General features: G+C 32.2%; 1 protein-coding gene across 4 annotated transcripts; it reads right to left on the minus strand.

The window, feature by feature from the left end:
* Window positions 1-833: 833 nt before the first annotated feature.
* Window positions 834-26261, minus strand: LOC111632735 (isoaspartyl peptidase/L-asparaginase-like). 4 transcript variants are annotated; one of them, XM_023377244.1, is made up of 7 exons: window positions 26162-26261; window positions 13223-13258; window positions 6722-6922; window positions 3748-3890; window positions 2216-2376; window positions 1920-2149; window positions 834-1503 (listed from the first exon to the last, which is right to left on the minus strand). In XM_023377244.1, the coding sequence occupies exons 3-7, from the start codon at window positions 6906-6908 to the stop codon at window positions 1280-1282; spliced, it is 945 nt and encodes a 314-aa protein (XP_023233012.1). In that variant the 5' UTR covers window positions 6909-6922; window positions 13223-13258; window positions 26162-26261; the 3' UTR covers window positions 834-1279. The 4 variants fall into 4 exon arrangements, with proteins under 4 accessions (XP_023233012.1, XP_023233010.1, XP_023233011.1 ...); XM_023377242.1 differs by lacking the exon at window positions 26162-26261 and adding an exon at window positions 12562-13152; XM_023377243.1 differs by lacking the exon at window positions 26162-26261 and having other exon boundaries at window positions 6722-7237; window positions 13223-13244.

The following is a 26261-nucleotide window of genomic DNA, read 5'->3' on the forward strand; positions in this document are numbered from 1 at the left end:
ACAGAGTACATATGTTTGCATTTTGATGCTCAATTATCGGTATCACAGCGTGGTGGAGTCGGTAATCAAGTCTTCCAATTTTCCCACGTTACTACGCTCGTTTAAATTAATAGAAGCTACTTTCTGGAAGTACATAGAACGTCGTGTGCGATAACATGTAAATTTTTATTGTGTAATGGCTTTATAGATAAGTTTGGAGATATCAAAATAATAATTCATTGAAGGGTTCATTTTCTAAGAAATCTTAAGTATCAAGTATTCTTTGTACTTCAATTTTACAAATAGTAAAATTTGAGGCCAAAGTTGGAAGAATTTTACCGATTCCACAATACTGATCATAAGACATTGAAATTATACGTATAAATAAGCTTAAAAAAAGGCAATTATAGGATATCTGCATGTCCTAAATCAGAAATCACAAACTGGTGGACTGCAGGCCAGATACAGCCCATTGAAGCTTCATATCCGGGCCTACGGCCTCATTTTCTTTTTTAATGATTAATGTTTCTAACATCTTGCGGGGATTAAAACACAGAAAAAATTCAAACTTCTGTTTACAAGTTGTAATGGCCTGGAAACAATAAGGCCTTTGTTAGTGCCTTTCTTTTAGTTTACAGTATGTTTTGGTTTACCAAATAATAATGAATATTGTTTGGATCTGAAAAACATGTATTTGACTGGCCGTTTGCTGCGTTTGAGTTTGTTGTCCCAAATTCATTAACTTATACCAGTATATTTGATGTGGTTGATAAAAAACAAATGACGATAAATTCTCTATTTGAAAATAATTTTTAAAAAGACATAGTACACGAATGAATTTTACTCAAAACACCTTTTTAACCTGAAATAATTCAAATATTTTTTTTGCTATCTTTATTTAACGCTTCTTCATTCCTTCCCGTAGAAGGAGTACAGGGAAAACAAAGTTGTACAAAATTACAAAGTTACTCTGACAATCACTTTAACAGTATACATGAAATAGTGTTTTATCGATATATATAATATATTAAATATATATATATCGATATATATATTATATATATAATATATATATAATCAGCAATAGTCGTATATTTATATAGCAATTTTACAAATTTCTGTAATTAATCGATAACATGGGGAAAAAATTTCTGCCTAAATAGAACATTTGACAAATATTGCAAAAAACACATTTAATATCTAAACTGGAATAATGATAAATGACTCGTGTAAAATCTAAAAATCTCTTAGAATTCAACATTATTAAATTATAATTTCTTTATTTTTTCTGTTTTTGCATTCACGGAGAGCTGTCGACCTCCACCACATCCTCTACACGCCGTTCGCCGGGTAATATGCCGTAGTGCAAGATGTTTCCTTTCCTGTAGGCCCAAGACATTTGGGTGGTGGTGAAGTAGATTCCCACGTCTCCGAAATTGCTGACGGCTATTGCGCCTCCATAACCCTGAACGCGGTTCTTCATGTGTTCTAATCCCGCAATGACTGCATCTTGGGCATTCATGCCTGCAACGTCAAACTGTGAGAGAGACTGTGACAGACAACTTAATGTGGTGATTTCCAAACTTTTTTGAGCTACCGCTCCCTCTTGGTTTCATAAACTTATACCAAACGCCATCCAATTGTATCCAAATGACCCCTAACCTGTGAGGGGACATTTTCCCTTATGTGAGAAAGACTTGAAAATATTCTTAGAAAACCTTTTCTACGAACCTCACACTGTCCTTATGTTGTTCTCCACATTTGGAAACCATTAAATACAATGTTTCTTCTTACACATTTTAATAAGAGGAAAGAGAAAGATTGTTGGTGATCCCCAACCCTTGTATATGGTCACCATTTAGTCAGGATCTTGACTGCCGTCCCCTAGGGGGCGGTAGGACCCACTTTGGAAACCACCAACTTAATGCTTGGATACATACCTTGTTGCATGAGTCCCGTTATGTGTCTCGAGAGGCACACCCTCATGATGGCTTCTCCGTGCCCTGTTGTTGAAACTGCACCCACGAAATCATCTGCAAAGCCACCCGAGCCGATGAGAGGTGTGTCGCCTACCCGACCGTTGAGTTTTCCTGTCAGTCCGCCTGTGGAAGTGGCACACGCGACCCTCCCAAGAGAGTCAACAGCTACTGCACCTACTGTATCATGATCACTGCAAAAAAAATGGAGTTAATATTTATATATAATTGTTGTTTTTAAATTCATAAATATACTTTACTTGGCATTAATAGATTGGTTGACAGTATTTGTAAATGTTTTGTATTCACTCAAACGTTCTCTTGACCAGTCCGTTATCAATTTTTCAGTTGGCACCACTGGTAGACCCATTTGTTGAGCAAACTGTTGAGCACCATCTTTGATCATAAAAACGTGATCTGTCTGCAAAAATACATATATTTGTAATTAAACACTTTGCATTTATCATCTAGCCAACAACTTTTTTACCCAAATGCAATAATTTGAAGAGTGATATAGTTGGCAAAAAGGTTCTCTAGTATTGTGAAAAGATTAACAAAGCTACAGGGTGTCTCATAAGTCAGATGTTATAGGCAAAATAGCTGTTCAGATGTTTGATGCAATTACCATCCTGTTGCATATACATTTTCAGACAGATGATACAATTGCACGCCTTGCAAAATGTCAGGGATCATAACATGACATGCCAGCATGAATGTGGCCTTCAAATAGATGTAACAGTTTACCTATGGTGTGTAACTGTAATCATCACTCCCCAAATTATCACATATATATTCCTATGACAGTAATGTGACTTTTGGCATGAATATTGTGAGTATATTCACACACTTAGAATTTGAACATACTAAAATCAGACAGCCATAAATACTAAAAACATTTTTTTTAACAATTGAAGGCTCGTGATAAATAATGATGAAAGCCAAATTCTCATAATAAGTTGCGCACTGTGAAATGATGCAATAAATAGAAACTTTACTATTTAAAAATCTGACTGGTTATTGTAAAAAATGCTTTCAACTTTCAACTCCATGGGAAAAAACATTGCACGTGCACAGAAAATGGTAAACAAGCAGACATTCACTCTCACCTCTTCAGAGCTGCAAATGCAAAATTTAGGAGAGAGGAGACATCATCAACTCTCAAATTGGAATCATAAGAAATTAAAAATGCAGAGGAACTCAAGAAATGAATATTTGTCACACAGTGGATAAATTAAACCAGTTGTAAAGTCCCGAGTGAGTTAAGTGGAAAAATATTGCATATGCAATGCTGCAAATTTTGTAGCATGGAGCATGCAATGAAAGATGACAAAGCACCTCAGTATTTTAGAAAATTTTTTTTATGAGTCCCAAACCATCCAAAAATTACCTCAGCAATATAGGTTCAGACTTCATCTGAGAATAAGACACTCCAGTAATGATATACAGCCAAGAGATGCATTTTCCCCCTACTGCCTTTGACAAGAAGTCATACACACAAGGAAGTTATAAACACTGCGTGCAACATGTGCACTTACAACTTTTTCCCATTACATAGAATGCTTTATTGTCATTTTCTAAAGTATTTTGCAATGAAAAGACCTATTTTTTGCAACAATGTCATTCATACATCTAACTAAAACCAGTCATTGTTTCAACTGCTCCAGTGCAATTTAAGGGTTTTCTGGTTTATGCATTTTTCCAGAAATATTACTTTGAACGCTCACTTTGAATAACATTGCAAATACCAATCTGATATATATATATATAATATTATAATAATGTAAATTCTTACTTTCTCCATGATTTTTTTTGCTAATGTAACAGGATTCGGAACACCTGTGACTCCTCCCACAGCACCGGCTCTCATTCGAGTACCTTCCATGACAAGCGCATCCATTTCAATATCTCCATTAATTGTGAGGGAAGATCCATAACCTGAATTAAAGAACAGTTTTAATATTCTAATTTTCACAGTTATACAAATGGTTATTAAAAAACACCTGGAGATGATAACCAATTTGTGTTTTTGTTGTACTGTACATTAAGAGATGATATATAGTCTTTTATACTTTTAACAAAATATACTTTTGAGTAAATTATAATAGCTTTTTGTCTAAGAATCAAATTTAATCTATCTAATTTCAGTTTAATCTATTTTATGATGCTGGAAATATCATCATGATAGTAATTAAAGTATGAAACTCATATTATCTTAAATAAAATGTCTTGAAACTCTGTAATCATATATATCATTAAAACTATGTTCACATTGACATATGAACTGCCAATTTGTATCCTTTTGCCAACTGTTCATTCAGTTTGTTAAGTTAAATGTATCTGTTATATAGGTTAATAAATTAAATTAACATTAAATTAATTAACTATTAAATTTAATGTATACACGAGTCAAGTGTGTAGAGTGGTGAGAAAAGAGACCACCATGTTCGGAGCTCTGGAGAACCAGTGAAATGTAGCAGTGTTCAGTTGTGTGTGAATAAAGAGTTGTCTGTATTACCTGATCAGTGTTATCGTATTACAGAGACATTTGTAACATGGTGGCAGCATAGAGGATAATGTATCAAATCCCAGAGCCAGAGTGTTTAATTTTCATCTCAAAGATTGGAGAGCATGGATAGGGCAATTTGAATGATTTTGAACAGCGGAAACTGACCAGGTAAATTCTTTCATATATTTAATGGGACAGAAAGCCGAGGAAATTTTGGCGTCATTTAGTCTCCCAGAAGAGGATAGAAATGACTATTCCAAAGTTAAGGCAGCATTTGAAAAATATTTCATCCCAACTAAAAACGTTATATAAAAAGATAAATTCTATTCTCAGTTTCAAGAAGGAGAAACAGTGGAGAATTTCGTAACTTCATTATATAGTCTTGTTAAAACGTGATTTTCCCTGCTTCGTTTCAAGACAAAATGATTAGGGACAAATAGTTTGCAGCATTAAAGATAAAAAGATCTCGGAACATTTGCAACTAGAAACAGAACTAACTTTGAAAAAAGCAATAAACACTGAGACAGACGGAAACAGTGAAAAAGCAGCAGGAAGCTTTTAAGAACAATTCCGGGACTAACATATATGCATTAGGCAAAACTGCACGTAGGAAGAACATATTTTTGAAGCCGGAAGCTACCGACAGTTCATTTACCGGAAACAAAACTTCAAATTCCTTTTATTGGTGAAGAAAACCTTTGAAACATACTAAACTAAATTGCTCTGCACGTAAGGCAGTGTGTAATAAGTGCAAAAAAAGTAGGTCATTATGCAAAGGTCTGTAAAGCTAAAGTGAGTATAAATAAAACAGAAGAACCTAACCAAAAGTCATTTTTGGGCATGTTAAAGGGTCGGGTAATATTAACAGTAGTGTTAAGAAACAGCCCAATCAGTGGAGACATCCCTTTAAACTTCAAGATTGACATAGGCAGACGTCACAGTTATGCCACATGACACACAACAGTGCTATCTCATGTTAAATTATGAGAAACAAATAGATCTATACGCAGCCCTGGAAAGAAAACACTGGATGTTGTGGGAGTGTTTATGGAGAAGCTAAGAAATAAGAGATTCCTCATCCAAGAAGACATATATGTTATCAATAAACTAGAATGTTCCTTGTTGAGTGATAAAGCAAGTGAACAGTTAAATCTTGTTAAAAGACTACAGGAACTAAACTCTGCTTTCAATTCACTTAAAGAATTCTCCAACCTATTTCATGGGATTGGAGAAGTACAGAAACCCTATCACATGTTGAAATTTTTCTCCATTGAGTGTGGTTGCCATGTTGAATTTTTGTCGATGTTGAAAATTTTTTTTTAAATAATAATCGTGGCTACTGTATTGTTAAAAATTATTTTTTTTTATTTTGCACAAACAAAATAAATGTATTGAAAAATATGAAAACAAAAAAATTATATTATTATTTTTAAAGTTCGTTTTAATATAAAAATTATGTTGCATAGCAACATCTAGTATCAAAAACGTACAGATACTGTAACGAGATATATTGGGTTTAACCCTGCGGGTCAAAGGTCACGACCCCGAAATATGTCGAGAATAACAAAGGTGAGGTTAAACCAGAAGCAAAGCCTTAAGCCCTGGCCGTTGCTCGAAAAGTACGGACAGCTTTCATTCTGCTACTGATATTCAAATATACAATAGCAATCTTATCTTTTTTTCACATTTAGTATAGAAATTTGTAATATGTTACATAATGCGGTTATAATAAAATATTAATTTTAATTAATTCAAAGTATGTTAAAATATGAAAATAATTGCACAATATGTATTTATATTTTAGAAAATACAAGGGAAGCAACGCTTCCACCACTTCCAAGGACAGCACGCTACTGATCTGGGGTGGGCCAAAGAAACAAGAAAATTTCTTGTTGGGTTTTGAATGGTTATGAAAAATAAGACATACCTGTTGTGTACAGTACTCATTTGAAGTATGATATATGTTGAAAGGGGAGACAATTTGTGGATACGAAAATATTTGGGGTACACATCCCATCTGTCCTATATGGATCTACTTTCTATAGATTCTTATGGATCCATATGGTCAAGCTCTCATCCAATGGATATAATTATTTACTGTTTCTGACAATATCATTTGTTATCTCACAATTATTACATTTGATATACATGTATATACCTATATATGCCTATATGATTTTATAATATAATTAAATGTATTAAGACATTCTTCTTCACATTTGATATGTATTTGTCTTGTATATTAAAAGAATAAAATTACCTGCATTGAAGACATAGTCATCTTCCATGACTCGAACGGCTGCTTCAACCGCATCTAATGCATTTCCTTCGGGAGACAGTAGCACTTCGTAACCCTTGTTGGTGGCGCGTTTGACTCCGTCTATCTTCAGCGTGATCTTATTCAAGGGTACTGCGCCCGCACCACCGTGGACCACGAGCACAGGCATCGTATGCTTCTTCACTGTAGGTGATCGAATATGCTTTCGTGAAAATCGTGGAGAACCACGTGGCGAAGAGCAAGGAGAAGAACGGGGAGAATTTAATGGAGAGGGACGTGGACGAACGGAAGTCGACATTTTGACGGATGGCACAAACAGCGTACAGAGTCAATACAAATGTTAAAAAGCAAGAGTAAATAGTGTCTTCACTTAGTAGAAAAAAAATTTGTAAAGTTTGGTTGGATATGTTAGTCACACTGAGCAGAGTAGAAATCAGCTGTTAGAATGATGAGGTTTTTGAAGATGTTAGAAGAATTATACATCAACAAAAAGAACTGCTGAAAAAGTTAGCAGATAATAGAATTATAAAGATTAGTACAGTTAAATTATTATTAAGAGAAGGATTTAATGACAAATTAAATCACCAAATATGTAAACACATCATCATAAACAGTGGGATGCAACTCCCATGACCTTTCAAACTAGGAACGACATTTTAACATCAATGCCAATCGGCCACATTTATTAAAATGCCATTTCAGGTTTGACAATGTAAACACGGTATTAAGAATTAAAGCACATTATTCATTAAATCCTCAAAATTATGAAATGGAAATAGTTTTAAATATTTGTTATAATAAATTAATAGAAAGTATAAAGATTGCTTGCAGCACAGATGATTAAAAGCTAGGTTCACACTGGTGTAGGGACTTCTGCAGAGAAGATATGAACTGCCGGTTTGTGCCCTTTCAGCTACCATTTGACTAGTTTGTTCAAAGTCGAATGTGTCTTGACTTTTGACAAACTTCCATCAGTTCAACCAATCAAATTTTCAAGATTAGTATTCAAAACCTTTTCAACCAATCATGTTCTAACTTGGTTTGTCTGACTTGCTACAGCAAACGACATTTCATTTCAACATTTATAGTGGTTCATAAGACATTTATTTATTATTTATTAGCACAATGTGCAGCCTAGCTCTGCATAAGCATACGACAGTGTGAACCTAGCTTAACTGCATTAAGATTAGTACAGAGTATAAAAGTAAACAAAAAATACTTGATTATATTTAAAAAAAATTAGGCTATCTCATTCATTAATTACCAGCATTAAGTGATACTAATGGCAATCCCTGTTAAATTTTGTCATATCTACTAAATTAAAAAAACTTTTAAACTATTAAATTTAAAAAACTGCCTTTTATTAATAAATAAACAATTATATCTATTTCATTTGCTTAAAAAACAAATGTCAAAAGGGGCCTGCTTTACTCTAGGCTCCATAAAAGCTCTCAATGGCCTTGGTCACATTACTATTTAAACAATCACAGTTCAATCAACCTATTACCAGAGATGGCCCCCAAATTATTACATGTTATATCACTCACACTGTGCACACTCACTATCACATGCTAAATAAAACACATTAGTCTATTATAAGTACTATCAGGTGTGTTTTCTTATTGCTTTTTTTGAGATAGTTTCTGAGATTTTTAATCATGCTACCAATACAGGTCATGTGATTGTACAAGAAAGTTTTCCGGAAAAATATACACTTCTAGACTCACAAAAACATGGCTGCCTCCAAACACATTGAAATTGCATTAGTATGACCATTATTGTCGCTTCTCTAGAGTTTTGCTAGAGCTTCAGAGACATCTCTGATACCTCCAAGTAAATAAGAAAATAGTATACTCTCTTCAAGATAAGAGATGTGAAAAAAGGAATTAAAAAACATTTTTGTCATCTCAGAGACTACAAAACACTCATCATTATTATATTTTCTCTCTAATTATGTAATTAATGCTTTTACAACTGTCTGGTATCTGTAAAATATAAGTATATATTCTGTGCAAGTGCAGTAATGTGGCCTATACTATCCATGCCATAAAAATATGCCAAATACATTACAAAGAGCAATGGGTAGCCAGCATCAATTAATGCTAGGACATTCTCCTGTAACTGACACATTAGTGTATAACTGTATTAGAATTAAAGATAATTAGGATGTCTGATATAGATTTAGAGAGATCAGACTCAAGAGATTTTAAGAAGTAGTTATTAGGAAACCTACATTAGAAAAAGGACTAGCTAATAGTCTCAGTAAAAGGATAGAACAACAAAAACTCCTTACTTACATGGGCTGATGTCAGTGTATAGGTTAAGTAGATAAGATAAACTGTTATAGAAAGATAATTAGGAGTGAATGATAAATAAAGATAAATAGGTCAATCTGATAATTTTGAACATTATCTTTCATTTTAATAAAAAAAAGAAAAAGCATTTATTTTTTGTGAAGATTAACAATAGAATCAACATTTGCACTTTGACAACTAGTGGAAAAATACAGGATGAAGAGAATTTGGGGATTTATGATAAAATTCTAATATTAATTGAACAAAGCTTAGGTATTTTTCAGAAAACAATTGGAAAAAACTAAAAGTTATAATATAGATCTATTTTTTTTTCTTTTTTTTTTTTGTTAATTTCTTTTCTACCCTGAATATTTCTATATGTCAAAAGAAATTTTGTCCTGAAATTTTAAGAAAATCTCTCTCATTCTCAAACAATTAAAATTCTCTTAATAAGTTCAACTGGAGCTTCCATGATTAATTGATTTAAAGTGCCATTGCACATCATATCATCAATTATGTAACTTGTTTTTCAAGTGTTAAAACATTAAAAAATACCACACAATAGTACATGGCAACTCTGTATTGATAGATGCTATCATCATCAAACTATTTTTTATATTTCTCTTATTAAATAATAATCATAATAATCAAAGTATTGAATTGTAGCAGAGTAACCCTCAAAGTCCACTACTGGCTACTTATACTCCACAAAATTGCATTCAGTTATTATATAGCAGAAGCAAAATATTGCCTGATGCAATGTATGTCTACACGTTGTGTATCTTCATTATATGTGTTTCTTATCTTGCCACTTTACACTCTTTATGGTTGTGTTTAGATGTTTTGTTGCTTATATACATTTCAATTATGTTGTTGATTATCTTTTATAATTCAGAAAAAAGGAATTACAATACAGCTCCAGTTGTATTTGCAGTTCAACCTAATAAGATCCTTTAAAAACAATTAAAGGTCATTTTGCTTGTTTTCAAAATAAAGTTATAGATGGCACCCTCTAATAGTAAGTGCGCTATATATTATAGGAAGAAAAAAACTTATTGTGAACTGAAAAATTATACATTCTATTCAGTATTGTTTTTGTGTTAAAATAGTATGAGCCACTATGCATCTGCAAGTGTGCACAAGTGTCGAGTGTTGTGCTGTTATTCAAATAATAATAATAATAAAGTAAAAAGTTACTAAATTTATTCCATTAATAGTTGCCATCTAATCATAGTTGCACCCAATTCTCAAAGAATAATTACCTTCTAATAAACAGCATAGTTGCAAGTTGAAGAAAGTTATAGACAGCACACTTATTATTAAAATAAATAGTGTGTTGTGTGTGTGTACATATATATATATATATATATATATGTATATTGGTCCAACATATTTGAATCTATGTTTCATTTTAGTTATGCAGACCTGATGATAATCTGTATTTAGATTAAAAGTGTTCAAGTAAAAAATAATTTTCTACTAGTTTGAAGTGGATTCTCTTATTAATATTCTAATTAATGTCTCATTAAACTGACAAATTAGTACCTTTTGCTTCTTACTTCTTTCCAGCACAGTTTATTAGTTCAAATGTTTGTTTGAACTAATAAACTACATGCTGGAAAACAGTGAAAGGTACTAATTTGAATAATGTTCCAGCTTCGTTGATATCATTTTTAAACTGACAAATTTGTAATTAAAGATAAAAAATTAAAAATAAGAGGAATTACCTTCTACCAAACAGATGGCAATACTAAATAATGCTAGATGCAATTGCCACTGAAACAAATTGTTTAACATTGTTCTAGGGGAGATTTAACAAAATCAACAAGTCATACCCACAGTATTATGTAAGTCACACTTCTTGCACTCCATATACCTTTTATAAACAGACTAAATATTCATTTACATTATTTATAAAACTTTATCTAAGACTTTGTAGCTGTCGACAAAGTTCTTTCATTGTGTAAAGCTAATAAATTAACTCAAATTTATCTACTATTTAGAGGATAATATTTTATTTCAATTTATATAGAAAAATTTTTTTATAATTGTTATCAAATCGTAAGCATACCCGGTACATGCTTACGTGCTTAGTAGCCTGCAATACATTTAAATACATTTTAAGAATATCATTTTAGATTTTAACATTAATTTTCTTGCCACTATATGCTTTAAAGAAAATTAAACTTAATAAGAATTATTCATTGATAGGATTAAAAAAAAAAACAGTAATTTTAAAAGATGAATTTCTGAATATTTGTTATCATTAAAATGTAATATCTTCTAACATATACAAAAGGACAAACTTGTATACATTAATCACATACCAAAGCAATTTGGATCAACTAATGACAATGAATTCATGATTATAATGATCATTTTTGCTTAATTATCAATTTTTCTGATTTCGTTTAAAGGCTGGTTCTCAACAGTTTACCAATCTGGAAGCAGTAATGTTACATTACCACAGCACACCACTTATGGAAAGGCTGGATTGACATTGAATGATATCAGTTTAAATGACAATTTCACATTGGTAATACTTAATTTTTCTACTTGCCATCACAGTAAAAACTGATCTCAGTAAACTGTAAACACACCTCTTTTCCACTGCAGTCTGATATTGTGATGTTACTGTGTCATGGCTTTGCCACTTACAATCACAGATTCCGTCACAGAACCAACCTTACAATTAGAAATCCTATTTTGCATCATAAATTAATGTGTTCCAAGTGTGTACATTATAAATTGCAAATATCCATATTTTACCCAAGAAAACATGACTGTGTTAAGATTTGGCTGTGTATTGTTCTCCACAATGGAGCAAAGAGTATTTTTTGTCACAGTATTCTTAAAAATAGCTACTTGAAGGAAACAAGACATACATATACAGCTGATTACCACTTTATCACTGCTTGTTTTACAATCTCCTGTTATATATTTCATCTCTGTATAGTATTATGTGGTTATCTTTATATATTTTGAGGCTAGTTGGCAACACTAAATGTAATGATTTGCCTACCAAATTTAGCCATGTTATAAGATTTTTTTCCTAGGTTATATTGGCATGTCTGAACATAGTTATATGCCAATATTTGAACCAAGGGAAGACAAGTTGCTATGCACACTTGTGTTTTTTTTTTTTTTTTTGAAGATTTTGATGGCTTTATAACAGGTAAAGCCATTTGCATGAATAAGTAATTCTAGTGTATCACATACTGATGCAAACTGCTTATAAAAGACACAAAAACTACATGGTAAATAGCATTTTATTAAAAAGTACACATAGCAACTTCAAGTCTTCTCTTGTGAGAAAAAGGATTTATATCAAAAGACATCAAAAATTACATTGCATTGCAAATTATCATAAAAATCTATGGAATGATAAAAAAAAACTGATTATTCTTGCATTGTACGAGGGCTATTTTTAAATAAGGTCCGCTTTTTAATAAGAAGAAAAATACTGTAAATATCATTAAAATATATTTTTCTACATAATTTCTATTTTTGTTCAAACATTTGTCATACCTCTCAAAAACTTTTTTAATTCCGACTTCAAAGAAATCTGCCGTTTGTTGTCAGAAGACATTAGGACACGCCGCTTGACTTGTATGGCACAGCAGAGTTTTCTCAAGGTCACAATAAGCATCAGAATTGATTGTTGTGCCTCATGGAATAAAATCCACTAGCAAAGACCCTTTCCTGTCCCAAAAGACAGTTACCATGATCTTTCGTGCTTAAATCGAATAACAGATCGTATCTTACAGTCGGTGGGCGACTCAATTTCTTGAACATTATAAACTTCTACAGTTCAGCACACAGACAGATGATACGACTACAAATGGCATCTAAACACGCGTAAAGCATGCTGAAAGCAGATGCTTATGCACACTGCTGCAATTGCGCGTCATTCTCATTCACAAACGAACCTTATTTAAAAAATAGCCCTCGTAATATTGATACCCAAAATGTAAGCATACAATGATTTTCCTGATAACTACACAGAATGAACTATACTTAAAAAAGCATTATAAATTAGTTTATGATGCTTCTTAACTATCTCCAAAGAGTTAAGAGAACCATTAGACGGAGTCAACTTTTTCTCAAAGATTTTTAATGCTAACAAATACAAAAACATCTGTAAGATACAAACCATGGAATATAAAATAGGAAATAAAATATTAGTTACCGTTACTTTTGTTCTATCTTCTTTTTAAGAGAGTTTCTGCAAGGAAAATCAATAATAATGATTAAAATTACATTCTTTTGAAAAATTTTATATACATATTTATATTTTTTTCCAGAAAATAAAACAGGGATTACAAGTTTGGATTGTAATTTTGCCCAATTTGCCTAAAATTTTCTAAATTTAATAATTAAATTATGTAAACTAATTTAAGTTATTGATGAGTAGCAATATACTTACTCATTACATCAAGTTTTCTAATGATTAAACGATAAATTTTGGCTACAAAAGATAAATTTCTGGAGAAGAAACTTAAAGACTAGTTTACATACCAATACTGCTGGCATTTTGATGCTCAAAACTGCAATATGCATGGATTTGCCTTTCATATTGCAGGTTATGAGATTGAATTTACATATTAGATCATATACTTACCATTCTCAAGAGAAATGAATGCTCTTGTGCATGCTCCAAACAACTCAAGTCATATTCTATTACATGGTATAAGCATTTGACTTGACAACATATCTGAATGTTTTTGGATGCAATAAAATGTCAGCAATAGTAGTATTGTGTAAATCAGTCTTAAGGAACTGGTTTACATGATATAATTCACAATTAAAGCAATGAAATGTGATTTTAGGAAAGATATGAAAGTAAAAATACATTATAAAGGAAATATAAAGTCAACAACATGAGTTATTTAGACACACAAATTAAATTACTGATAAGAGGAATCCCTGGGAAGGAAGACAATACATTGGTCCTTTTCTTCCTAACGTCATTTCAATTATAACATCTTAATTGAGCAGAGCTCTGCATAAATTGAAAAGTATTTTGTCTGCGATTGAAGTTTAAAGCAACTGCACAACCACTAAACATGATTTTTTATAAATGTATACAACTTGGCAAGACCATATCACGAAGCCAGAATTTTGAAATTTGATCCATGGGCTGTGAGATATTTAAGTCAAAGTTTACATTGTAAAGTCTACAGGCTGATTGTCAGTTGTAAGCTGGTTGTACAATACATGTCAAACCTATGCCAAACAATTCAGTTTTGTTTTTCTAGAAAATACCTGTTTATATTACACAGCCAGAAGAATGACTTAGATCAGGGCTTCTTAAACTATGGGTCGCGACCCCATTTGGGGTCACTTAGCGAAATCTTGGGTCGAGAGATTTTAATGCAAAATTTTGGAAATAATTGATGAGAGTTTGAAAATGAGTTTGAAAGTGAGGCATGCTTTGTGTCATAAGTTTCGTGAGTTGCGCTTTGTGTCACTTCTGGTGCAGCAAGACAATGATTCAACAACACTGATTATAGTGTGAACTAGTGTAGTGTTGTCACTTTTCAGCATATTTAGTTGTCTCCGTTCCATTGTAACACAAGAGTGAACTGTGGTAGCACACCATTGTTTTTGCAAATTTGTTTATATCTTTATTTTATATTTTTGGGTCGCGAAAAAAATCACAATCATAAATGGGGTCGTGAATAAAAAAAGTTTAAGAAGCCCTGACTTAGATGAAGTGATGTTAGAAAGAAACCTAAACCTATTAATATGCAAAACATAAATACTGTGCAAGAAAGGATGAATTAGCCATACGAAGTCCACTGTATGTACATACAGTGCCAGTACATACATATTACCAATTAATAGTACATCTATGCACTGGTAATGATGGTGATCTGGATGGGGTTCTGAGAAATATAACTTTATCATTAAGCAAGAACCATAAAGCAGAGGTTCCCAATTTATTTTAATTGCAAACCCTTTCACTTTGATAAAAAGTTTTGGTAAGAACTCAACAAGTGATGGGAGAATCAAATGAATTTGATTCTTTTGTTGATTTAGCAATTTTAAAATGTATTCGAATATTACTACCCCATGGCAACAGTTTCTCTGACAGAAATGAATATTTTATTAGTTGAATGCAAAGAATTGAATATCAGAAATGAATCAAATAAATGATTCAATTCTTACACCATTAAACTCTATGGATTTTAATTTCACAAATGTGAGCTGTGCAGTGTGTGAATAGGTTCCTTTTTATGGAATTTTTGAAATTTTATTTAAAATAGATACTATTACTTATATGAAACTATTAATTATAGCTCAAAAACTTATTTTATTGACAGAACCTTAAGGTTTCCCAACTTATGTGGATCACCACCATAGTGTACATAGACAAACCTTATATAGTATAGTTATTACTTATATAAGCTATATCTAAACACAGAAAAGGTACAGGCAGTTACAAATTTTTCATCTCCTTTATAATCTTACAGTACTTCTACCATATTATGACAGCTACTGTAACAACGGACCACATACATCATATATGGTCCATCATTACGGATCACATACTTGTACACAATAATTTGGCATATCTTTATTAGTAGCATTTAAGTTTGTATGGGTTTTTATTATGTTTATTGCTGGAAGTTCATAATTTTCTATATAAAACCACAAATATGCAATACTACCCAGACTTATCAGTTCATTATTTCATTAATTAGTTATTAAAGTATAGTGTAAAACGAATTTATATGAAATAGAATCTTTCTGATCACAAAAGCACTTGTGAAGATGAATTAGGAAATTCCACATCTACTAAATAACCTGAAGATCCAAAGATGAAATGGAAGAATTTTAAAATGTTTCTTCATAGATTTATAGCCACTATAACAATAATCAATATCAAAGCTCAAAACACTTTCACAATTCTTAGTGGCCTAGACCAGAAACACAAAGAACCTGGTTGAAAAATTCAAAATTCCATTTAATACCCAACATTTTATTAGTGCACATTATCCAAACTGATGTATGTTTTCACCATAATGGCCTTGGACCGATTCCAGTTAACTGCCAAATGAAAAAATACAGTAAAATGCATCTTGTATTGTAGATACCTAAATTGGTGTTGTGTAATTCGTGAGACTTAGCAAATCTGAAGTTTGGACAATATGCCAAACATGGCCATGCAGTATAACATGTATGTATCACAAACATTTTGCCACCAACAACATTTAAATAGACAGCACTAATACATCAATAGTACATACATAACACATAACTGGCTGCCTACCTGTTGTTGACTTTGGTTGTTGTCTGTCAGTCCATAAGTGACAATTACATATCAGTCAAATTAAATCTCCTTTCCTCTGTAGTGTCAATAACAATGCTGAATTGCTGCAAATACATTGAAAAAACTATTTTCCAGACCATCTTATATAAATTAGATAAATTAATGACTCATTGGCCAAAAAATTTCTAATTGTTGTTTTCAATTGGGTCATTATAGAAAATCCCATTTTTTGCGGTAGAAGTGAAAGGTCATTAGCTTGATATGGATCAAAACATAATTGATGTCTTTGGGTGGCAATCTTGGGATTCATGTATATGTGGGGGACCCAAAAATAATGGGAATAATTTTGTGGAATGCGGGAAGTTCATAGTGCACGTATCTGCCGCTAGATGTCAGTAGACGGAATTCTCCAGAATCAGTATTTAAAGCAGTGTCGGCGTATCAAGACTTTTTGGCCCATAGGGATTTTTTTTTGTGAAAGCTGTTTTCTGTTTTCATCAAAAATGCGATGTCAGATTTTAAAGAGCAACGTGCTGCTGTAAAATTTTTTTTCCTATTAGGGAAAAGTGGATCGGAAATGGTTGAAATGATTCGACGTGCTTATAAACAAGATGCATAAGTAAGATAAGGGTTTACAAGCGGGTTTTCCCATTTTCAAAAAGGAGATATGTCTCTTGAAGATCAATCCAGATCTGGGTGTCCATCCAATGTTCAAACTGACAAAAATGTTGGGAAAATTCGCAATCTCATCAACAAAGATCGCCGTTGAATCAGTGATGAACTCATTGATTTGTCTGGGATTTCATGGAGTTTGATTCAGTAAAATTTGTCACAAGAACTTGACATGAGAGAAGAGTTTCCACAAAGTTTGTTCACGCTTGTTGACCGCCGATCAGAAAGGCAATCGCTTGGCAAATGTACTTTCAAAGCCTGACAGGCTTTGAAAGTACATTTAGAAAATGATCCAGGATTGTTTTCTAAGATAAATAACTGGTGATGAATCATGGTGTTATGGTTAAGATCTGGAAACCAAACATCAATCCAGCCAGTGGAAAATATCAAGATCTCCTCATCCCAAAAAAGCAAGACAAGTGAAGTCAAATGTGAAAATCATGTTATTCTGTTTTTTTTGATGTGGAAGGACTTGTTCATTTCGAATTCATCCATCCAAGTCAAACAGTCACTCAACATTGTTATTGGAAGTCCTCAAAAGACTTTGTGATGCTGTGAGAAGGAAAAGAAAAGACTTGTGTCAAACAGGGATTGGCTTTTCCATCACGACAATACTACTACTCACACGGTGCTCTCCATGCAGCAGTTTTTGACAAGAGACAGCATGACCTTTCTCCCCCACCTTCCCTATTTGCCTGATCTTGCACCTTGCAATTTTTTTCGGTTCCCCGGGATAAAGAGAAAACTCAAGGAAAAGAAACTTCAAACAGTAGAAGAGGTGAAAACAAAACAACTGAGGTGCTAAGAGGCATTTCGGAACAGGAATTTTCTAGGTGTTTTGAACAATGGAAAAAACATATTGGACAAGTGTATTGAGGATAATGGAGAGTATTTTGAAGGAAATTAAAATATGAAGTTGTTAAAATAAATACACAATTTTTTCTGAATTTTTTCCCATTATTTTTGAGTCCCTCTATGTATTTCTACTTCCTATTGTTTTTCATCTTTAATCAAGCAACAGTCAGTTTGAACGGCATCAATTGTTCTTACAACCATACATTTCTTCCTCTGCGGGTACATCCTTATAATAGCCACAATATCGGTCTGTTTTATCATTGCCAAATACACAAAATTCATTTTTATCTAAAGGCCTGAAGGTGAAGTCAAACACTTCTAAGAACTGAAAGTGACTTATCTTTTATGGATTAAAATCTGTTTTCAATGGCATTAGACAAATGCATAAGAAACTCTCAGTTCAAATTGTTTTCCCTGCATAATTACAGCAACTTCTTTCTAACTTTGCTCATGGCAAAGTTCCTTAAAAGGAAAATAATTATGGACAAATGTTTGTTTTGATTCTTGAATTCTTAGAAAACTGTTGTTTTGATATGTTTGGGCAAAAGAATATAAGTATCGTCACTTTAAAATTCTGTAGATAAGGGTGCAGTATATTAAAGATATCAAGCAGAGAATTACACATACCAAATGAATTTCAATGATTTAATACCTTTCAGAAATCCACTCATTTCAGCCAACTTGTTTTATCATTGCAAGTAGCAACAATTTCTGTGGATGATAATGATATTCAAATTTTTTCATGCTTTCGATGCTCACTTAGCCAGATACACAACATATTTGTTGCAGTGTGATCATTGAGTCTAAGACACTCCTCCTGCAACTACCATCATAATTTTGATGAGTTGATAGCTTTGGAATCCCCTTAACATATAAAACAAACTTACCATTGCTTTATTGCATCAGATGTAGCCCATTCAACTCCAAAATATCATTGGATGTAGCCCATTCAACTCCAAAATATCATTGGATTTCAAATCACATAATGTGATTTGAAATCCAATGATGTGATTTGAAAATGTGATTTGAAATCCAATGATATTTTGCATTATGAAAAAGATTTAAAAATAATGTTTGAAAGTACAAAATTTTTTCTATTTTGTTGCTGACACTTACATTGATAACTTAACCAGACAAATATATTGGCCATTTTCAAACATTCAAATTATGTAACAAATTTTCTTACGTACACCATTGGCTAGCATGACAGACACACTAACAAAATCATCCAACTTATATTTTTATATTGACAAGAATATTTTTTATTTATTTTTCACAAAATCTTAGGAGTCCAAAGCAACTTTTAGTAACCTCTAAAACATATCCAAAAATTGGAATTTCTTATGTAATTAAACTTTGAATGTATATGCAGCAAATTGCACTTTATGAACTCGTACTAGTACGCACAAGAATCAAAATAATATGGGAATAATCTTTCTGAAAAGCTCATTAAATTAGCTGTTAGTCTGCAAAATCAAAATCATCAAAATGTACTTTTATTATAATACAGAGATAACTTTCGGTCAAATTTCCTTTTCATCTATATCAGCGCTGTCCAACTGGCGGCCCACGGGCCGTATACGGCCCACCAAATAATTTTTACGGCCCGCGAGTACATTTTACTATGAATAAATTTGTTACTAAATTATTATTATTAATAAAATTATTTTACTACCGTGTTTCCCCGAAAATAAGACAGTGTCTTATATTAATTTTTGCTCTGAAAAATGAGCTAGGTCTTATTTTCAGGGAATGTCTTATTTTTCCAGGAAGAATTCACATTTATTATTGAACAAAAAAATTCCCAAGTCGAACTTAGACGAGAATGACGTATATCCGGTGTGTCGAACTGTCACCTTTTTATAGCGTCAACATCGGACTCGCTGACCAATTAGTGCTTACTGAACCGTAGCACTATGCAAATGTCATGTGGTTTATCAACCTTCTTGGTCCCCGAAATGTTTTGTGAAGAAAATATGGCCCGCGGGCTATGATAAGTTGGACAGCGCTGATCTATATCAACATCCCGAAGTCCAATGCATTGATACTAATCCGAACTCTCGCCATAATTAACTGGACTATTATTATGCTATAATTAATAATTAGAAACTAAGTAATTTGGTACCAGAAGTGAATTTTATATCTAAATTTAAATACATCTGGAAGTGAAGATTTTCTCAAGATCCAGATGGTGCAACTGACAAGCACACCACACAGTAAGCCGAGGTTGCAGGTTAAAGTCCTGCTCTGGGCTAGTTCTTTTATTCCAGAATGTTCAAAATTATTTAATAAATTACTATAATTATTAATTTAGATAAGAGATTGCATCTAACATCTACCTCTAGTACCAAATTACTTAGTTTCTAACTATTAATTATAGTATAATAATAGCTGAATTAATTATGGCAAGAGTTTGGATTAGTATTCCTTTCCATTGTATACCACGTGCAAATTTTCTTTATAAATTTTATTCAATTATATCTTATTTGTGTTAATTATTAAAAACATGATGATGTTAATTTTAATTAATCTATATAACATAATCCTAATATAATTCTATGAAACAATTGGCTGTAATTTGAATAAACCTTTATGTGCACACTCCAAACCCAAGATACAATTATCCTTTACACCAGGGGATATCCAACTGTTTCTCTCGACCACATTGGAAGTAGTCATGGAGTCCTGGGCCACAATATACTTGTGGCCCAATCCTTAAATATACAAGTATATTTAAGGATTTACATGTCTAGATTATAGTAATAAGTATTAAAACTTTATCACAAAAAAGGTTATTTTAAAAAATTACTTCTACAGATGCTTTTAATTTCTACTTAGAAATAGATAAATTTATTTATTATAAAGGAGTCAAACAAAATTTTATTTGAAAAACACAAATATTTGTTTTATTTGGGTCTTTAATTAATAAAACAACAACGAAACACTATTTTAAATTGCATTTTTGTTCAACTATTATATTTATAAATAACATGTAGCCAAAAATGTAGTCAATGCGCCAAATGATATTTTTTTACGCCACTATAAAAAGGGTACCCAAATTTGGCACAAAGTAAATAAATCTTGCAATGCTGAAAGGAAAATTAAATAAAGCTAGAGTTGGGATTCAAAGGATTATAGACCTAAATTCAGGAAAAGGAGAGAAAAGTAAAAAAATAAAGAAGTGAGAAAGGTTAAATAGATTTTATGTTATGCAAATATTGATCCTTAATTTTCCAACCTTTCTCACTTCTTTTTATCTTTTGGCCCTTTCTCTCCTTTCCTCAAATTTGGGTCTATAATCCTTTGAGTCATGATTCCAGCTTTCTTTAGTATTCCTTCCTCATTCACACATTTCATGTATTTGAAAATATTTCCTTTCTATTAAAAAATATGTATAAAGGTTTATGGCTTTGTGAAAATTCTTTTTTGAAGTTTATGCCATTGAAATAAATAAATAAATAATAAAAAAATTTGTCGGTTTTGTTTACACGTTTATTGGGCTGCATTGGAACTTGCCTTGGGCCGCATGTGGCCCACAAGCTGGACGCCCCTGCTTTACACATTACACTATACTTTCTAGTTTTTTGAAAATATTTTGAATTTTTATGAAAAAAAATCTCAGAAATTCTCAGTTTGTAGAAATGATAGGCAGCAAAAGAAATTTACAAAATCTTACACAAATCTATAGATCTAAATGAGCAATTTACAACTAAACAAGCAATTATTTATTGTGACATCACAATGCCAGGCTGAAATTTTTAATCATATTTTTAATTCATTTAATTTAAAATATATGCTCTCCACCTCAAATTAGTACTGTAGTGTCTTTCCCTAATATATCATACTTTCTCATTAACAATAGTGTCATGCTAGTCATCTATCTAACTCCTTTTGAGGGAAAATTTTTAATTGGAATAACATGACTTCTACTTTGCATTGGAAGTTTGTATACAGTTAATAGGGGCCTCCAGCCCAAACTTTCCCTATCTGGTCTTGAATTTCATTTAACTAAATTCTCAAGTGGGAATTTATAGATCTACAATTTTTTCAAATTGCACCCCAATAATTGATCCTTTTGCATATAAATATAAAGGATGTAACTGAACTTTGCACTAATATTTTATGGATAAATTCTAAGGCCAAAAAGGAGCCTAAAACCCTCTATACAGATTTTTCAAAATCCACTTCATTTTTGAGATATGGCCTGCCAAAAAAAGAAAAAAAAAGTCATATCAGAAACCAATTTTAATCCTGCCACCAAAACAATACTATTGTTTGTTTTCCATTCCTGTGTTACCAACACATACAAAATGAAGGTTTTTGAATATAGATAATGAACTTGTTTTCATTAGTATTGAGCTTCAATTGTTTTTATAAGAAGCAAAGCAAACATTTACATCAACAGAGTACATTTTTTAGCAATTATTGTAAATTCTTCTGCTTAATTTTGTAAATAAAAAAATAAATTACAATAATTACAATAATAAAGCAAATTTACATTTTTTCTTCTTTTAATTCTCTGCCCTGTGGAAGCTAAGAGGACTTTTTTAGCAAGCCCATTATGGGTTCAGCCAGGCCCACAATTGGGCATGCAAATGGTGGATGACTGGCCCAACATATCCAGATAAACCACCCTGAAAAAAATTTATAGGATTTTTTGACTCGTATGGATTCAATCCTGGTTCCTCCATAGCAATTAGCTGTTTGGACATCCAGATTCTAGTAAATTTACATTAAAAAACATCTTGATTTTTAATTTATGTTTTACTGTTTTTATGGTTTCCATTACCTTGTCAAGCATTATATCATGATTTCAGTTCATTCCATTACCGATAAATCAGTCTCCACTATTTATAAAGTTATAAATAACTTCAGCACATGTATAGTCTCAGATCAAGTCCTTGTATTGTCATACAAGAACTCAATCCAAGACTATAACAATTACACCTCACATCCTAAATCTGCATTGGCACATTCATACATCACTAGACTCAATAAAATTTTATTGTGAAACTCCAAATTTTTATTGGCAGAACCCTAGTGTTCTGCAGAACACAAGTTGGGAACCCCTGCAGTAGAGTTTACTTGGATGGTTTTCTCAACTGACTGAGGTTTACTTACCTCAGTCAGTTGAGAAAACCATAAACACAAAGCTACAACCAACTGACTGCCGAAAATCTATTAATAAGAGATGGCGCCTAACGCTTACCTCTAGTACCAAATTGATTACGTAATTTATTTAATAATTAGCATAAAACTAGCCCGATAGATTTTCGGCAGTCAGTTGGTTGTAGCTATGTTGTATATCGGGTTGGAGATGTTTGCATAAACACAAAATTAGTTTAAAAAGTTGTCAACTTAATATTAGTAGTTTGGCAAGGAATTTGAAGTTTTTTTAACAGGTCCTCTCTCAAAAACAAAGCAGATTTTGAAAACCTTTATAAGGGGTTTTAGTCTTATTTTTGCCCCTAGAATCTATCCTAAAATATTGACATCAAGTTCCGTTACACTCTGTGTACTAAAAAACAAAACCTTATCTATGTAAACAAAGGACCAATATGTGATAAATTTATATATATCATTTTAGAATATACTACAGAATAGTCCATAACAGACCTACAAATAAAATGGAAGGAATCATATATACATACATACAAATCATTCTGTTTTGTCTCATCTCATTCAGGAAAGAGAAATATAAATGAAGATGACACAAAAATATATATCAAACCAGGAATACTTCAGACATTACAAAAGGAGAGAAAGAAATTGGAAGGAGCCATAAGCACAAATGCTTATGAATTCTTCCATTTCGCCTCCCTAGTCAGAGGCAATAAAACTTAAAAGATTCAAAAGCATTTCAAAGAGAATAGACTTTTAAATCTTAGAAAAGAACTAGAAAGAAACAATAGCAGTAACAAAACATGAGCTGAATGAATTAACACATACAAACGCTTACAAATCATTTTTATTTTAGTGAAATTGCAGCTCTAAATCAGGCTAGCTACACACCATGCCCATAGGAGCAGGAGTGGACTGGCCATGTGGAAAATGTGGAAAATTCCACATGGGCCGTATACAATTTGGGCCGTTTTTTCTAAATATGTATATAATGTAAGTTTGTTAAGTTTAATTTTTTTGTTAAGTAAGGTAAATTTCAATTTTTAGGTATAATATAGGTATATGTGTAGGCCTGTATCATTTTACACGTCCCTACCCATATCCAAAGTTAAATTAGTTCAGCCGATCTGAGTCAAACACTACATTAGCCCGATTCGGCCCAAACAGAAAGCATCCTAGGAGAAAAATAATCAAAACTACCTTCTAAACAGAGAAAATTGGTTATTTGTTTATATTGCTAGAAACTATTCACCACTCCTATGAATCTTAATGCTAAACTATGGAAATGCGAGTTATTAGTTTTGTACCTAGCCACCAAAGCGATGATTGTAGTCATAACAAATTTAATGGCCACTTATATTATTTCCTTTATTTTAGATAAGTAAAAAATGTTATTCAATAATAATTTCTCTATATCCCAAACGATTTAATTAAAAATAATCTATTTTGTAGTGTGAGGCCGGGACCTCACCCCCTCTCCAATGGGAAACTGGTTGTGGAGCTAAAGCTAATAAATCGGTTATCTATTTTGTAAACAGGAACAAGTGTAAGACGATTTAATTGTTGCATTCCCGGACCAAATTCACACGTCCTCGATCTAGATCAGGGAAGGTGGGAGAGAGAGCAACTGGGAAGAGTTCGACTGTCATCTTACAGCGAGTTCAAAGCACATTAGACCAAAATTTACGGGACCGTCACCAAATATTCCTGAAAATGCATTTAAAAAATTAAGCAGTATTTTAATACAGTTTAATGCAGTAGCTACTCAACACAATATTATATCAGAATTGCAACATTTTAAATGGTCATGGAATATTTTAAAGGAAAATGTCAATGAAACTTTTATAAAATTAAACGAAAATGAACATTCTACTGATGATCAAGTAGAAACTAATAAAGATGCGATTTTATCCTCTTACTGCATTGCTTGCAAAAATTACTCTATTTGTTGTTATAATATATTATTCAGATATAACATGTTAAGTGACGCTTATTCTATACTTGGTCAAGCATCCAAATATCTGCTATCTATGTCTGTAACACAAGTGTCTGGTGAACAAAGCTTTTCTATGTTAAAATTAATTAAAAGCAGGCTAAGATACTTATAAGTATCTCAAAAGAAAATCTGGAAGCTTTCGTGTTAATGTCAGTGGAGAAGGATTTTTTAAACGAAATACGTTCTGATGATGTCGTTAATATTATTGCTCAACAAAGCAAACTTCTAAATAAAAAATTAATATTGTAGAATATAGACTTGTGCTTATTGTAATTTTTGTCAATGTTGTATTTTGAATATATTTAAATATAAATAGAAAAAAATATATTTATTTATGGCAGCCCAGCCCATAAATAAAAAATATATTTTTTATTTATGGGCTGAGCTGGTAATAAATTTTCCACACAAAAATTTTAGGGCCAGTCCGCCCCTGCATAGGAGTAACAAAAAGTCAAAGGAACTGACGATCCACGTGTAACCCTTTATGAAACAGGCTTGTCGGGGGCAATATCTGGTCGTCAAACACACAATAGGCTCAACAGAGTGAACAGCATAACTCCGATTACGTCCCAGAAGTAGTCGGAACAATGACATTTTGGTTTTTGAACTCATCCATCTCTAGCAAAGAGAAAAATAGTTGATTTTTAGCATCGTTTTGAGAAAATAGTTCCAGCATTTTTACTGTAAAATTTTATCCCATTTTTGAGGGGGTTCAAAATTAGATAGACCAACTTCACGGAACCATATTTGCAAAGAGTCACACACAGACCCCTTTGACTTTTTTACTCCGTCTACGGTTCCAATAAGGTCCCGACCGCCTTACACAGAGCTGCATTTGTAACATTCCTCTTCATCTCCATCTCATTTAATGACAGATCAAAAGGATAAACAAGAACTCCTTGAATACAAAGACATTCTGGATCCAGTGAATTATAGAATTAGCTACAAGAGCAAGAAAGAAGATAAAAAGGAGTTAGAAAGTATCCAGAAGCTCCTTTCTTGTGAAAAACAATTACCAAGTACAGTGTAATTGAGATTATAAGTAGTATATTACAACATAGGATGAGCAGTGATGAGGAAGATGATAATGATGGTGAGGATGAATTTTAAAAAATTAAATAAATAAATTATTAAGTATTATTGATATTAAAAAGTTGTAGATTCAATTTTGCGCGTGATTTGATTAAATATTAAGGAATAAACCTTACAAAATGCTAATTATTAGCCAAATCCAATTGCTTTTGTGTCAATCTCAGCTTATTCTGGAAGATTTCTCTCTTGCGCTTTAAATAAGCGATCCTCCACGAT

Source organism: Centruroides sculpturatus, unplaced genomic scaffold (assembly GCF_000671375.1).
Source record: "Centruroides sculpturatus isolate CEXI.00-Female unplaced genomic scaffold, Cexi_2.0 scaffold239, whole genome shotgun sequence".
In the NCBI taxonomy this organism is placed as follows: Eukaryota; Metazoa; Arthropoda; class Arachnida; order Scorpiones; family Buthidae; genus Centruroides; species Centruroides sculpturatus.